We start from the raw sequence: 13,520 nt of genomic DNA on the forward strand, positions 1-13,520 counted from the left end.
CGGACTTTCCATTTTTGTGTCTAAGACCCAGTTTTAGGATGATGAGAACATTCTGTACACGTAATCACCAGAACTAATCCTGATCAGGGATTCAAGGACTGGAAACCAAGTCAGAACCACCAACAGTCTACTTCACGAAGCAGGTTTCAGATTTGGGGGATCGCAGAATTTTATTTACAGTACAAACAAAATTCATTAGGAAGTAATTAAAAGTGTTGTCTTTTTCATGAACTAATCCCACCGGCTTTCAGAGCAAAATGACATTTAATAGGTAGTTAAAAAATAGAAGRAGAAAAGTTAATTTAGGAGTAAATTCCTGGCTGAAACTCCCTAGCAATGCAGACAGTCTAAACAAGCCCAGTCCTTTCCCATGTGCTGCTGAATGCTGGAAGTGTGCCCTGTGCCACGGGCTATTGTGTGCCTCCCTGGCACAGGTGTGGACTGCACCTTGCTCAAACAAATGATGTCTGGCCAGAGACACAGTGGCAGCACAATGCCAAGCTGCACCTTAWGTCCCTGCCCCACGGCTGCTTTGCCCTCAACAGTGCTAACATGGGAACAGAGGTCATTTCAGAACCTTCTGTCCCSTCCCCTTCCTGGGGTTCCTCACAGTGGCAGCCCCTTTGACACCCTAAGCCCTGCTATGCACACAGCTGTGGCAGAGACCTTTCTAACGCTGGCTTTGGGGCTCTGGTGRCCCGTACCTGGCAGAGTGCCGTTATTGGCAATGAAACCAGCCATGTCGATGGGCTTGCTGTCGATGGAGAGGTTCCTCATGCAGCCGATGAACTGCCTGTTGTGCACAGGGAAATCCTCAGGCAAGTTTGGGACACCACCAAGGAGGAGAGGGCCAGTTAGGTCCAAAGATCTAAAGAAAAAAAGAAATGCTCATAATTTCTTACAAGGAGTTTGTTTTGTTTTGTTTTTTATCTTACTGCTTCCATAAGCACATTTGATCTGCACTTCCCTCTGCTGTATGAATACTTCCAGAGCTTGCAATCAAAGGACCTTCCAGTAACATTAACTTTTAATTTGGGAGCTGTCATTTGCATGTAGAATACAGTGTCCTGTCCCTAGCAGTGGCCAGTATGAAGAAGAACATTGAAATTAGAGAAAAATGTGTAGTCACAGGACACTTCTTTCTGACCCCAGTCATGCAGGGAGTAGCTGATGCTGCTCAGCACAAAGGTTGAGAAGTGGTACATTTTTATATAATGACTTAATTATTCTATAGTGCCAACCCTTTTWAAATCCTCTGAAGATCTTAGTCTTAATGACATTTAGTGGATGCAGGTTCTACTAAATTGACTCCATGCTGTGTGAGAAGTGTTGTCATCTGGTCATTTGGATTAGCTCCAGTTTCTGTGGTGCGCTCCTCTCTTGGGGTATTAGAGCACCATGTGTATCTCAATGGTTTTTCTGCTATCACTCATTACTTTATATTCCCCCTATGTTCCTTGCTGTTCATCTCCTTTTTAAACKCAAAAGCTCTCTTTTTTTTGYCTTTTTTTCACAGGAAACATTTTTTCACACCCAATGATTTTCAATGGTATTTGCATATATCCTGTATTTCTACCTCCTTCTAAGATAGGGCTCTTAAATGATGGAAGAAATTCCATCTTCCAAACTAAACTCTGCTACTATTTCTTTTTACATAGTATCTGCTTTCTCCAACTTATTGGTTAACCACTTGTTGCTTAGTGGTTAATTACATTCTGTTGACTCTCCACTGGAAAAAAAAGGATGTTAGGAAAATAAAAATATAGGGAATCCTTACTTTTTGGAGCCGGTCTGAGTCCCCTGGGCAGCACAGGTGTAGTTTCCAATGAGGCTCCCAAAACGCACAGCCACTGCCGTGTCACAGTCRTCCACAGTCACCACAGCCACCTTCTCTCCAGAAGGCCCATGGGGAATTCCTAACCGGCCAATGTTTGGCTACAAAAAATAAAACACACATGTCACACAGTGCTACATACACATGGGATTTAAATGCTGCTTCAGTCAGCTCAACAGCATACTTCTTACTACCCCCAAAAGGGGACAGAAACAAAATATGTAAACAAAATAGCAAAAGTTAGGTTGTTCTAGGACTTTTAGGTAAGGAAAAACCCCAATGGATGACTTCAGAGTTCACCCATGGCCAGTATGATACACAGGATCAGAAGTGGCTTTGGTCTTTTCCACTGCTGAACCACTTCGGCYCAAATCACATCATACACAAGGTGTTTTCTCAATTCTGCACAGTAAATTCTRATCAATTATGCTCGTTTTGCACCTCTTCACCTCAAGTGAATGAAAATCCAAAAATTATGTAATATTACAACTGAGGCTAAAGCATTTTCTCTGATGGGCATATTCTGTCAGGATTACCACAAACTGAGTTCAGGCCTCTATAAAAGCTGTGGTGAGGGGYTGCCTGATGACTGGGAGAGAGCTTAGATGAAACCTGCTTGTTCCAGGTACAAGATGGAGGGCACAAAAGCCACTGCCCACTGCTGGGCCACCTGAGAAGGCCCCAGTCTAGTTACAGGAGAATAGAGACCAGTGACCTGTGGAGCTGGACAATCAAAAATAATGGATGGACCTGTGCTCGCTCTGGTGCAGGCACACAGACTGACACTGCAGGTGCAGAACGGAAGATGGAAAGAAAGTGTGTTTTAGAGTGGCAATAAAAGCTCTGGCTTTTCCTCATCTCTGGCTTCTCCCAGGCAGTAGGAAATTCCTGCCCATCCAATCACAACGTGCCCTGGTGAACAGTGAGCCACAAAACTAGAATTATCACAGTCAGCTTCACACCTCCACTATTACTGGCTCACTCTGCCAATCTCCTGGCGTCAGGTGCTGTTCTCCTCACTTCAGCACCTACTGAATGGGGAAATTCAGTGATCCCAACAGACAGGCTTTCCTATGCGACCACCAGGAATTCAATCCCAACCATCAAACTTCTGTGCTTCCACCACAAACAGATCCTTCATCATCCCCACTAATTTTGTAACTGATGAGAYGTACCCCAGAGTGACTGACAGGAGATTACGTTTGCTGTGCAGAAACTCAAGAGACAGATTCGTCTAACGGAGAAGTACATTGTGACTGTTAAAAAATAGTGCATGTAAAAACAGCAGCACAGCAGCCTCAATGAAGAACCAGTAAATACTGTAAGAAAACTATTCCAAGTTTAGTGTTCATATAGAGCCAGAAGGTCTTCATCTACCACTGCTACAAGACCTCTGAAGACATTATGGGTACAAGAGAAGCAATGAGCTGAGCTCTACTGGCTTTGCAAAGGGACACCCCACAGGAATGAAGTCAGAAGGATCTGACCAGACACACTGAAAGGCAAAACGTATTTATATGGTGTGTTAATCAACAATAGCTGCAACCATATTAAAATGAAGATGGCTGGGCATCTGTAGCTTGCTGTACGCTTGCTTTAAAACATGCACTGCTTGACCGCCTTCTGAAATTCTTTATTTGAAAAGAAAACAAGGAAGCAGTAAGGGGTTAAATTATTTCTTTCTGTTTCACTTACCCATAAATTTGTTAAAATAGTTACAACCACTTTCATCATCTGTATAGAGACAGATTTATTTCTAAGGGTAATTATCCCAATGTATGAAAAACATTTTAAAAATATGTTTCCTGGTGTCAATTCCAGTTGGAAAGTATTTTCCATTTCCTCTACCAAGAACTACTGTGATCACATAGTTTGGCAGYTATTCAGTATAAGGTTTTGACCTCTCTTGAGCAGTATTAAGGCAGATTTTATTTTTTCCGATACTCCCTGGACTTTGCCAATGCCTAGCTTGGAAAGACAGGAAGCATACATATTTGCAGTGCTGAAAACATTACTGTATGCAATGGTGGCAATGTTAGTGAGCAGCTTTTCAAAGTAAATGAAAAAATACATACAAAACTCACTGACAGGAAGACCTTCCCTTCCAAAATTAAAATGTTTACGTTCTGGGTGCTACTTCTATTCATTTGGAGGAATGATTCGATTAACATTTATGTTCTTGTGCTTCACTSAAATAATCTATTGTTTCTTACATGGGAGCCTTGACAAAGGCAGGGTATTTACTCTCGCAGCAGGGGGGATCTGCCCAATGTTAATCACGATTGCAACCTGATGAGACTCAGCAGTTTGCAGCTGCTCCTTCACAGTCACCAGCTGCAGTGGCAAATTGATTTTTTTCTATCTTTATTTAACATAGAAACTGAAAAGTGTTTCTCTAGATGTTGACTGCTCATTGCAGCATAGATCTCTGGAATCTAGTTGGCTCTGTTGACCATACAAAACCATGAAGAAGAAAGGRAATATTCCAGTGAATGTAAAGAAATCTACTGTCAGTTCAAACCATACTTAGTTCAAACACAAGGTGGTTTTCTGACCATGTTAAAAGGCTCATTTGACAGAATTTGACAGACTTTTCCCAAAATGCAAGAATATACTGGGAAAGGAAAGAGAGATTTTCTGAGTGATTTGATGGGACAGGGACTCAAAATATGTGGCAAGTACTACACACTACTCATCTTCTCAACAGCTATCATAGAGAATACTCTATAACTGAAATAATGTTAAATAAATAAAAGACTTTATGAGACAAAGCCTAAGTTAGGAGGTCCTTCAGCAATTAATCATGGAACAGATTTTATTAAATTTTGATTAATGTTAAATATAGGTTACTGGTGATGCGAAGGATATTTAGAGTATCATGCATTAAAAAAAGAATCTCTTTGAATAGTTGCATGCAAGAAAGAGAATTAATCCCACAACTTGAAACTTGGGGTCTAGTGACAAAAATTCCTATTCCAGACTCTGAKACCACCTGCACTAAATGATGAAAAATAATAAAAAAAAACTCTACTTATTAACTGCAGAACAATCAGGAACCATGGTGAGATTAAAAGAYTAAAAAAGCAGTACAACACTGGGCTGTTGCACAGATGCATATGAGGAAAGTTTCATGACTTTGAATGGATAGAATGTTTGGACAATTTTGTTTTCATTTACTAAAAAYACCTTCCTATTAGAGCAGGTGCACAGAACAGCAACCAGAGCACTGYCAAGCTTACCATATCAAACAGGCAAATGGAGCTGGTATATTTAGCCTAGCAAAGTAAAGGCTAAAGGGGAAGTGTTTTGGAAATAAGATGCTATCACTGCAATGGACACAATAYGGGAATAAAGGGCTACAAGATACCCATGAGTCATGTAGGCTGGTRATCACCAGGTGATGCTCAGTCAGAGGAGGGGTCATCTTTGGAAAAGCAGCAGGGGTGAAAATGATAAAAAACCCAATAATTTGTTTATGTTTATAAAAGCTGGTGTTAGCAGAGGACTGGCCTACATTTAAAAGAAAGTAAGTAACAGTAAGTAGTACTTTGAAAATGCACCAGAAAGTGAATCACTAACACTCAATGACAGCACACATATTTACATGTCAGGCGTGATCTTTGCCTCAATGAAATCCCACTGGAGCAAGACTGATCCTTAACAGTAGGAACAGCTAACACTAACCAGCATTAATTCACACTATTATTTTCTGGAAATATGTTCAAGGAGTTAAAAGCCAGACTTTCATCTGGGTACTTAGCAGTCCTTTCTGCCTGTCAGACCCATCTCCTGAAACACATGCTATCCGAAAGGCAAGTTTCATTAGCTGTGCCAATTCTGCACTCATGAGTAAATGTGCAATGTGGTGTACAGGAATTTACCAGCATGACCCCCATTAATAGTAATGCAAGTCATGTAACTGAGTTCCTGCTCATGGAGCTGAAAATTTACCTTTCGCTGCCTAACCCTAAAGGCTGCCTTTTCAGTTAGTGCTTCTCTAGAAAGAAGCTGGGATTCAAATTTCAAAGACCACATGCTGTAAAACTGAGTAGCAAGGAGAGGTACCAAACAGTGCCAGAGAGAGAACTTGGTTTCCCTTAAACAAATTATGAAAGAAGTGGATTATTCCTGGACTCAAATGAAAAAGAAGAAAAAGTAGTCCTGAGGGTTGTACTTTTATCACCATCACACAGTGATTCTTCAAACATTCTGTGCACCCCAAAATGAAATTAGTTTTGTTTGTTATACTCATATATTTTCTTGTTATAGTGATGTATAGCATCACTTGGAGAAAAAAAAAAGAAGCAGCCCTGTCTCACAATTCACATGTGGCAGCCTAAGTCCCCTACCTTTTTCTCTGTCTGTAAACCCCAGATGAACCATATTTATGCTCCACAAATGATGGCAATTAGTTCCTAAAATTGTAAACAATGTAACAAAACTTAACTTTGCCTCACTGAGCTTTCATGAAGAAGATTAATGGTTCTGATCTACACATGATAATCTCCCATTTCAGATCYAACCCATGGCATTCACCCTTGCCCCAAGAGAGTCACAGACAAAATGTGACTACAGGAATGACAGTCTCCTAGGAGATCTTACACAAATTGCAGCTCCTTTTCTGACCATAGCAGARATAACAGTGAGACTCATCTACTGTCATCAGTGGTGACCAGGAGGAGCCACCTTCTCAAGCTGCAAGAGGGCGTGGAACTCCCTTTGGCCACCTGTGGTGACTTTCTCAGGTCGCAGTGTGAGAACACCACTGTGGAGGAACGTACTAATGATGCCAWATCTGATTTTCATGAAACCAAATTATGGAGCAATGTTTGGACTTCTCCCCATAAATTCAACAGCAAGAAAGACGTAGATTCTCCCAGAAGAAAAACCCTGAGAAGCTTAATTTGCGAATTTGTGTTTTATAAATAGAGACCAGATAGAGGAGCGAAGGTCATCAAAACACATCTGTTTATAGTTTGCAAATCTACTGCACAAATCCACTCTGATTCCACTTAAAACATCAAACATCATGTATCTCAGTTTCATTTGGATTCTCTATCATGTTAAAGTAAATATTCAAACTGTGAGAGCCCACACAGTTACTTATTAAAGACACAGCTGGTGTAACGACGCACAGTGAATGGAAAAGACATAAAGATCAACGGACAATGGGAGCCCTTGTCCTAAACACTTAACTGTTGTATCTTTACATCGTAAGCCCTACTGTTTCCAAAGTCAGGATGCAAAATTATTGAAGAGGTTTAAGCAAGATGTCCAATCTAAGGCAGACTTATTTTAAACTCAACCAGACTAGACAGGTTCTGTACATGTAAAGTAATACTGCGAAGTTCAAATGTTTGTTTAGTCAATCAGCAGCAGTGGTGACACTCAGATTCCTGGATCTCACCCTTTTATTATTYAATCTGCAAGATAATGGTCTTTTCCAGAGGTCTCACAAACATTTCCTCCACCAGAAAGCTTTTTTCCAACTTCCATTCTTAGATAAAAACTTGCCACTTGACTCTTCTCACAGATGGAAAGAGGGAGAGTGCTTTTGGTCAGCAATCGGAGAGTGTTCCAACACAACGGATATTCCCTGAGCTCAGCCTGAAAGCTGTGCTCTCCAGCCAGAACCTCGGCCAGGATGTGTTCCGCCTGCTTTAGCCACCCCATGGAGTCTTTTAGGAAGGAGCTGAGATGATTCAGCAGCAGACTGTAAGTATGGCCAAGACTCAGAGAATGCAAACCAGGATCGCTTGCAGATGAGACACAACCTACCTCAYGACACTTGGCACCAGAAGGAGACCTGTTTTTTTGGGGGTCAGATAGAATGTTACATATTGTAAAATCTGCATTTGCTCAGCTCACTGTACATAGTAAAAATATATCTATTTTAGAAGGTCTGTCTTTTAGCAAAATGCTTTGCATGGCATAGCYAAATATTCACAGCTTGGCTCGATTGTCCTATTAAAAAGTGCAAATGTGTAAGAAGAAAAGCTATCCTGAAGCCAGCCTTTCAGTGATTCCAAGAGTTTGCTTACCAGACAGTAAGTTACCCTTCTGTTTTTGTTAATCAGTAGCTAATGATTTATTGGCTGTTTGGAGTGGTTAAAGGTTAAACAGAATCTGTTTCCTAGCAATTTTTTTTAATACTCTCCTCTGCACTGTTAATGTGCTGGTTCAGACCCCATTGCCCCCTAAAGTTCTGGCTGGAAAATGCCTTACATGCAGACCCTTTGGGGCTCCTTCCTTTCTAACGCTTCCAGCTACAGTAATAATGGGGAAAAWCGGAGCAGCTGGCATGGGGTGGTGCTGGAGGCTGCTGCTGGGGCTCGGCCGCCGCCGGGGTCCCCCTGCCCGGTTCCCTGGCGCTCATTAGGCCGCCCGCCAGCCGCCCCGGCCGCTTCGTTAACCCGCCGGCCCCTGCTCCGCGCTCTGATGGGGGAACGGAGGAACCCCTGCCATTCCCAGGCCATGCTGTGCTGCTTCACTGCTCAAAAAGCTCATTAAGAGCCCACGGCGGCGGCGGTCTCCCTGGACAAGCTGCCGGAGCCCGGCCCCCCGCAAGGAAAATAAATAAATAAACAGGAARAAATAAACAGGGAAAGCACACTTCTCGCAGTCCCTTGGGGGGAGACTAGGAAATGCCGGAGGAGCTTAGCATGGACTTGCAGACCAGTCTGATCAATCAGGAAACTCCAATTTCGGCCAGATTACAGAAASCACTAACGTTAATCTTTGTTTTCTAGTTCCCCTTACAGATTTCCAGGGCACCTTTAAAACAGGCGGTGTGAAGAACGGATCCTGATTAGTCACCAGGGAAAGGCAGGACAAGTCATTTCACATAACCCCCTTACTCCTTTGATGTATGTATCCCCTTTATTCACTGAATATTTTAATGGCATTTCTTTATACAAATTTGGCTCAAGTCTGTACAGAAACATGAGAGCCTGTGACAGTGAAAAGGAAAACTAAAGAGCTTCCCATCAGTGAGTCAAAAATGCAAATCCTGAAAAGCCACCCGACCAGTTCCTTTTCCTAGAGAAACGCCCTGCAACACCAATCATCAGGATCAGGGCTGCCCACAAAGTCAAGCGAGTTTTACTGGCCTGATTTGTTATCTCCTTTAGGGCTGCATCCAGAGGCTAAACTTTGATATTCAAAGCAGGAGGCTTTCGGCATAGCTRTGAGACCTGGCACCAGTGAATGGCACTGCCTGAATTGCTGCTGCTCTTCCAGCCCTGGGGCAGAGATGGGGAGCAGCCCCTCCTGTCATAACATGAGGCACAACAGAGCTGTGAAAAGTCAGGATTACAGAGGCATGGCATCCGATGTGCTCCTTGCCACTACAGCAGGACCTTTATCTTCACAAATACCATCCAGATACATGAGGGTATGCAAAGGGTATATTCTTAGTTTTGACTAACTTTGGCAAGGATTGCTGTAGTGCCGACAGTGATGCCTGAAGATTGGGAAGAATGAGTTTTCCCTGTCTGCAAATAGAAATTTTATCCTCAAATGGGTATTCCAGAATGCTTCTCAGCTCTTTGATGCTGAAATCAGCAACACAAGATAGACCTGTTTTGGCTGTMAAGAGACCATTGCCTCTCAAGACAACATTCAGTTTTCCATGTGGGAGACTGCACTCACCACAGTGCTCTGCTGCTGTGGGTGCCCTTGTGCTCCCTCTGCAGCCATCTCCACCCTCTGATCTGTCCCTACAGCTGATGTCCCTTCTCCCTGACCTCTCCTGCTCTCTGAACCCTTTTTCTGCCTCCTTGGCTGCCTCCCTGGTCCTTCCACCAACAAGGATGTTCTCCAGCATCCTTGGGGAACTGGGAAAGAAAACATGTGAAGGATACTGRAAGAGTTCCCTTGTTCTCCGGCACATGCTCTCCCAGTTCAGCCAACCCTTCTCCCCTTGCCATTTGTCCTATCTGGCTGCTAAAGTACCATTCTCAAATATTTTTTGGCTTTATAAAAATCTTGCATGTTCTATAACCTATTTTTGCATCCAGGATGTGAATGTTGTTGCTCTCAGAGTCCAAGAAATACCTTTGACACTTAGGCACAGCAACTGACTCCTTCCTGGACAAATCCCTGGTGACATCTTGCCAAGCAAACTGCTGCTTAGTGTGGGTACTGGAGTCACATTCCAGWCTATAAAATCCAGGAATCCCACACTTTTCCATCGGCTCCCTCCCTGCTCCCATGGCTGGATCTTTGTGAGGGTCGTTGTAAATAGCTGTTTCCTCTCACTACACAGGCAGATAAAAAATATGTGAAAAGTTACTGCAAACCAGTGAGCTACTGTAGTTTACTACATGATTAAATGGAGATAACAGTGCACTTCAAAGAACTCACACCAAATTCCTGAGGTGCCATTTCAATGACTCTGMTGGCTTTGAGCAAGGCCTTGCCAGGCTGGGCTGCACAGCACAACCTTCAAGCATTGTCCTCTGGGTCCAAGGGTGAGCCAAAGRCCATTCAGATTCTGCCAGATCTCATGGAGGCCCCTTACATCTCCTTAGCCTTCAGGAGGAGCTGAAAATCACCATTTTAGGAGGTRCCAATAAATGTCTTTGGATTTTTTGCAGCAGAGAGGCATCAGATGGACTGAGTGAACTGGGCTCAAAAGCATCACTGGGTGCCACAGTCCCCAGGGTGACTTTAGAGCCCCACACCAGGAGGAAAAGCCACACAGCTGACACCCAGCTCAGGTGTGGGGTGGGCACAGGTCCAGATGGGCACACAGGTTAAGCCTTTAAAACCTGGGTGATGTGAGAGGAGGAAGTACTGAGCAGCCTTGCCAAAGATGAGGCTTCCAAAAGAGCAGGGACGGAGGTTGGTTTTGCCAAGACATGGTCCCTTACTGTGTGGAATGTTTTCTGAAAAGTTTCTGTTTGTGTTTGGATGTAAAATCACCACCACAATGATCAGTGTTTTCAGGTGGTGTTTGCAAACTCTGTGAGAGCAGCAGCTCCAAAGCAGGTGGGGGAGAGAACAAGGCAGGCACTGGGTACATGCTTTCCCAATCTTCCCCAGTCCCTGGAGAGATTTCTCAAAGCTGTCACTGAGAKCTGAGCTACTCAGTGCTGGGGAGTGGGTCACACTTCACATCTCAATGACCTCCAAATGACTTTCACTGCTTTACACTTTAATTTCCCGAGACACAGATTTAGAGGTGAGTTATTTGTTATTTTGTGTCAAGACAATGGAATGTCRCTCCACAGCCAAATCCTGATTTCCTTTCCCAGATATCAATCACTTTGCACTTACCCTCTACCAGAAAAAAAAAGCAAACAAAACACCAACAAAAACAATTACTACTAATTGAAATATCAGTGGAATTGCAGGGAGGGGCTTTTAAAGTCCAGGCTCACATGTGCCTGTTCTGCAAGGGCAGATCAACCCCCCACCCCCTTACACCCACTAACACCTGCAAGGGCTCCACAACCAGCAAGAGCAAGAAAAAGTAAATATTAGCCAGACAGCCCTCCAGTGCTTTTCAGGAGATGTTAGGAATGTAAATGGTTGCCATAGGCCAGACCAAAGTCCCACTGAGGGAGTGGTAGATGCTGTGGAAGTGTGTAAGAACAGGGCAAATGTGCAGCAACATTTCTGTTCCCCTGGCTCTAGGCTTTCCACCTGCAATACTGCAGGCTGGAGCTCAGGATGGGTTTTCACAGGATCCTGTCACATTTTTTGGATGGATGGGACTCCTGTTCTCATTTAATCAGTCTTTTGATTTATACAATCACAGAACATCACTCAGTTACAGAACTGCTCAATAACACAGTTCATACTCAGCGAAAATTTTCCATCAGAAAGCGAAATACTGACTTGATTTAAAGATTTCAAGGGACAGCAAGACCATCACAACTGTGGGCAGGTATATTATTTTGAATCAGAATCTGTCAAGCTTCAGTTTCTATAAAGCAAATCTATGGTTTTCTCTAGAGTAGGACTTACACTGATGATTCTCTGGATTCAGACRGAAGAGCATGAATTTGACTTCAGCAAGGATGTGAGTGTCTGAATCATGAGCCAGAAAGCCAGGAAATTACACATAAACTGAACTATTTTTTCTGACATTACCTTTCCTCATGGCATTTTTAAAAATTGAGTTCTGAGCATGTGGGAAATGACATCTTTTGCATTCAGACATGAAGAACATATTTTGTGTTTGACTAGAACAACATTCTGAACTTTAAATATAAAATGCTGGATGCATTCTGTAAAGAAAAATCTAATTTGTCTCCTTCCTCTGCTTATAATTTTAATTGCTAAGGTTTTTTTTTTTGTTGTTGTTTTTTTTTTTTTTAATGGCCATAACCAGTAGCACCAAAAATACATAGTATAGGTAAGTAATATGAATGCATAGCTACAAATTCCTCATACCCTCATATGTGCCTCCAGCACTACTGACCATATTTTTCAGAAACATACAAACCTACCCACCAAAAAGCACAATAATCTGCTGAYATAGCAACTTCTGTTCTTGTAAGAAAGTTGTGAAAAAACTATCACTTCTGTCTAACCACCTTGGTAATCTGGTCCAAATTCCTTATCCTCTTGAGTTGAGAAGTAAATTAAACATKCATGTCTCACAGGATGATGCTTAAAAATTTTGGTTGTGGCTAGAAAAGTGACTTTTACACTTGAAATGTTTTTTTTTTTCTTGCAAAGATGAAGAGCTGATGGTTACTTCGTCTGCGAAGAAGAGGCCCCCCCACTTACACGGGTAAGTACAGCCAAGTCCTCAAAAACTTGAGCTAATGAATTGACTGTGGTTCTGCTCCCTGTGGTTTTGGTGTCCTGCAAGCTTCCCCGTGCATAAGCTATGGCAGAACTTTTGATCCCATGAAAATGCCGTAGAAGGAAAGGCATCCAGCACAAATTGATGTTCTGGTGAAGTGTAAGCATCCGTGCTCTGCTGGAAGTTAGCACTGTCCACAACCTCCTCCTTGCTGGAACACCACTGACCTCTAGACCCTGCTACTAAACAATTCACGATGAGATGGGTGATAAGGAAATTATAAAATTGGAATACATATGGTTAAATCTTAAATAAGAATATGTGGTGTCTTTTAAGAGGAAGCACTACACTGTAACACACTCTCTGCTTTGCACACTTAAGAGAGCCTTTAAAAGCCATATTGGCATTTCTTAGAAATACTGTTAATTTAGGTTTTGAAATGTCAAGAATTCTGTTTCTTCCTGAAAAAATATGCCCAGAGAAGCMGGTTGCTCCTATTTGAATAACATTTTCAGTGTATCCAGTACCTCCCCACCTCCACTGTTTGCTTGACATGGCAATTACTGTTAAGCATTTTTCTTTATCAGACAGTGCCAAGCAGTGCTGGAGTAGGTCTGTGTCGATCACAGATGCTGTAAGCACAGCAAGCCAATCTGAGCCASCAAAATCCAAACTCTGGCAGTGCCCACATCTGATCAACAGTGGCATTACCATAATCTTCAACAACTGCATTGTTTATTCAGAAAATCTCCCTCAATCCCTTAACAAATTAGTCTGGAAGCCACCATGAGGATTAACTTTATAAATTCTCCCTCAGATCACAATTACTTTTGCTCAGATGTCACCAGTGACGGATATTTGCATAAGTCATACCTAACCTTTATTACTAATTGATTTTCCAGTTATCTGACTTCTGTTGGGGGTCTG

The 13,520-nt window shown here is 42.6% G+C and overlaps 1 protein-coding gene across 6 annotated transcripts in view; it reads right to left on the reverse strand.

Annotated features, from left to right (window-relative positions):
- Positions 1-13,520, reverse strand: part of CELSR1 (cadherin EGF LAG seven-pass G-type receptor 1) — a 161,890-nt gene that overhangs the window by 46,843 nt on the left and 101,527 nt on the right. For all 6 annotated transcript variants that reach the window (XM_057370075.1, XM_057370070.1, XM_057370072.1 and 3 more), the window contains exons 6-7: positions 1,778-1,935; positions 705-868 (exon numbers count right to left, since the gene is read on the reverse strand). In XM_057370075.1, the coding sequence (XP_057226058.1) occupies positions 705-868; positions 1,778-1,935 (322 nt within the window). The remainder of the gene's footprint in view (positions 1-704; positions 869-1,777; positions 1,936-13,520) is intronic.

The sequence above is a fragment of the Malurus melanocephalus genome, unplaced genomic scaffold, assembly GCF_030028575.1.
Source record: "Malurus melanocephalus ecotype Western Australia unplaced genomic scaffold, MMel_1.1 scaffold_118, whole genome shotgun sequence".
In the NCBI taxonomy this organism is placed as follows: domain Eukaryota; kingdom Metazoa; phylum Chordata; class Aves; order Passeriformes; family Maluridae; genus Malurus; species Malurus melanocephalus.